The sequence below is a fragment of the Bradysia coprophila genome, unplaced genomic scaffold, assembly GCF_014529535.1.
Source record: "Bradysia coprophila strain Holo2 unplaced genomic scaffold, BU_Bcop_v1 contig_373, whole genome shotgun sequence".
Taxonomy (NCBI): Eukaryota; Metazoa; Arthropoda; class Insecta; order Diptera; family Sciaridae; genus Bradysia; species Bradysia coprophila.
This window is the reverse complement of record NW_023503632.1, coordinates 2,901,456-2,904,209: the sequence shown is the minus strand read 5'-3', so window position 1 is coordinate 2,904,209 and position 2,754 is coordinate 2,901,456. Positions and strand designations below refer to the sequence as shown.

Here is a 2,754-nt window from a genome sequence, read left to right as displayed (position 1 = left end):
GGATGTGCACAAATATGCAGTATTATTGAGTTTTGTCAAGTAAAATTACGTGTAATTGTAAATCGATGAGCGTATTATAAATATTTGTAGAGAAAATCGGTATCGCTCAATTTGTTACAAAATCAATTTATTTTTGCCAAATTAATTTCGACATCAAATAGATGCCATCATCAGTGGCTGAAAACATTAATTTCATGAGGACCTAATCATAATACAACATATAGCAACACACATACCACGAATGTTTATATAATAAGTTTAGACACGCATTAAAAAGTGTGCTTCGTCATATGCGACTCCAATGCTAAACTAAAATACATAATTTCACATTAGAATAACAACTTAGCAAACTAATCACCGGTCAACTTACTAAAAACTTAAACATTGGTAGTCACAAACATCAAAAATCTTTAAATTAATCAATGAAAGAAGTCTGAAACAACAGACATTCAACTATACTAGACTTAATGTATCTAACTAATCGTAAAAAACACAAATTCGTGTAACAAAGCAACAGCACACAGTGCAAATTTCACCAGAATTTCAGATAATGTTATTGTACGTCGACGGCAAGAATATGCATGCAATCAGTCTGTTTGTTGAGACAATTCGGTGTCTTTTTTATCGCAATCATTTCTAGAATGTCTCTCTTCTTTTGATTACTTTCTCGATAGACAATTTTAACATCTTCCCATAGCGGCGTGTGACCAGTAGAAATTGCATGATCACATAATGCGCTATGTTCATTGTTACTGATGTCTATGTTATATTTATGCTGACCAGTTCTAGACTTCAAATACTGTAAAGTCTGGCCAACATATCTACATCCACAACTACGTGGAATCGAATAGACAACATGTGACTGTTTCATCTTCGGTGTCGGATCTTTCAATTTACTGAAAACTGACTTCTTTAGGGTGTTGTCTCCTTTACCAATTAGCATAACGTCATTCTTGCATATGTTCTTCAGCTTTTCAAACAACCCTTTAACATAAGGTACTGCAACTATTGGAAGTTTTTCTTTCGGCAGCGCTTTTTCATTCTTGTCAAACTTTTCTTTGGTCACTTTCATTAAACTCTCAACTAATCCAATTGGGTAAAGATTTTTTCTGAGGGTTTCTCTTAACAAATCCAAATTTTTGTTGTGAAATTCAGGTTCGGAAAGGAGGAAAATCTTTTGCGTCAAAAGTGTAACGGTGTTGCGTTTGTAGGACGAAGGTAAGTGCGACTTGAAATTAAGATACCGGCCAGACCATGTGTCTTTATGATACCAATCAGTTTTAATGCTGCGGCCATCACGTATGCATAACACTTCTAAGAAGGATATTCTACAATCCTGTTCTTCTTCAACGGTGAATTGGAAATTGAATTGAATTGGAAAACCGCCAGTAGAAAGGTAATTTGAATTTCAGCTTTCGAATGACATCATCTTCTAAAATCTCCATGACTAAATCTGCGAAAACTGGGCTGGCAGGTGATCCCATTGGAGAACCAAACACTTGACGATAGAATTTCCCATCAAATTGAAAGCAGCATTCATCAAGTACCATTGTTAATCCAACGATGAATTCATCTTTTGGTAGATTGGTGAATTTCTTGATTTTTGTCCATCTCTTGTTAACGGCTGATACAACCAAATCTTTCGGAATCTTCGTGAATAAGGAGACTACATCCAATGATATCAACACATAATTGGGTGGTAGTCTAATTCGTCGAATTTTCTTCACCAATTCCGTCCCATTTTTAATTGACCTGTGTGATTTTCCAACCACATTTTTCAAAATATTAGAGAACATCTTGGATAAATTGTACGTGGGCGAACCAATGCTTGCCACAATTGGTCTGATTGGATGACCAGTTTTGTGTATCTTAATCAACCCATACATCCTGGAGCATACTGAATTGTATCGTCTGTACCATTGGCCTTGGCCTTCAGTAATATACGATTGTTCTTGCCAACGTGTAAAAAGTTTGTTGACTTTGTCTTGAATTGATGCGGTTGGGTCATGATCCAGTGGTACGTAAGTTGTTGAATCACTAAGCAGTGTCATAATTTTATTTTCATAGTCCAATTTCTGCATCAGCACAGTAACATTCCCTTTGTCAGCATTCAGCACGAGCAATTGAGGGTTTTGAGCCAAAAACGTTACGGTTGCAATGTGATTAGCCTTAATCACTTCATCGATCGTACTATGTTTAGTAGGAAGTTTCTTGAAATTGGTGATGACATTACACACTTTGTTTCTCAATTCTACTCTGTACTTTTTACCAAGCGTTTGGAGTTTCGGTTCAAAGTTGGCAATGAATTGTTCAGAAGCAACCTTGTTGTTCTTCATCGGTAAATTAAACTTATCACCTAATGCAAGAGTATTCTGAACATACCATGGCAATTGTATGTCCGTTAAATTGATAATCCATCTGTCGGTGTCAATATTAAGACCATCCAAATGTGGTTTCATAAGACTGTCAAACCGTTTCATCTCTTGCATCGTCACTTTGTGGAACATTTCATCATACCCTCGTTTCACGTTGTTTTTGAAATCATTTGCCGTCGACGTACAATAACATTATCTGAAATTCTGGTGAAATTTGCACTGTTGCTTTGTTACACGAATTTGTGTTTTTTACGATTAAGTCACATTCTTGTCACTTGTGTATTTACATGAGTAGATCTTACTCGTGTAGTTGCACAAGCAGCCCATGATATTTATACTGAAATGTTGCCCGATGAGAATTTGATTTTGTTTTATCGGC

The 2,754-nt window shown here is 35.9% G+C and overlaps 1 protein-coding gene across 1 annotated transcript; it reads right to left on the bottom strand.

Annotated features, from left to right (window-relative positions):
• Positions 1–1,346: 1,346 nt before the first annotated feature.
• On the bottom strand, positions 1,347–2,507 carry LOC119082019. The gene has a single exon (XM_037191337.1). It carries the CDS (start codon positions 2,505–2,507, stop codon positions 1,347–1,349), a length of 1,161 nt encoding a protein of 386 aa, XP_037047232.1.
• Between the last annotated feature and the right edge of the window lie 247 nt (positions 2,508–2,754).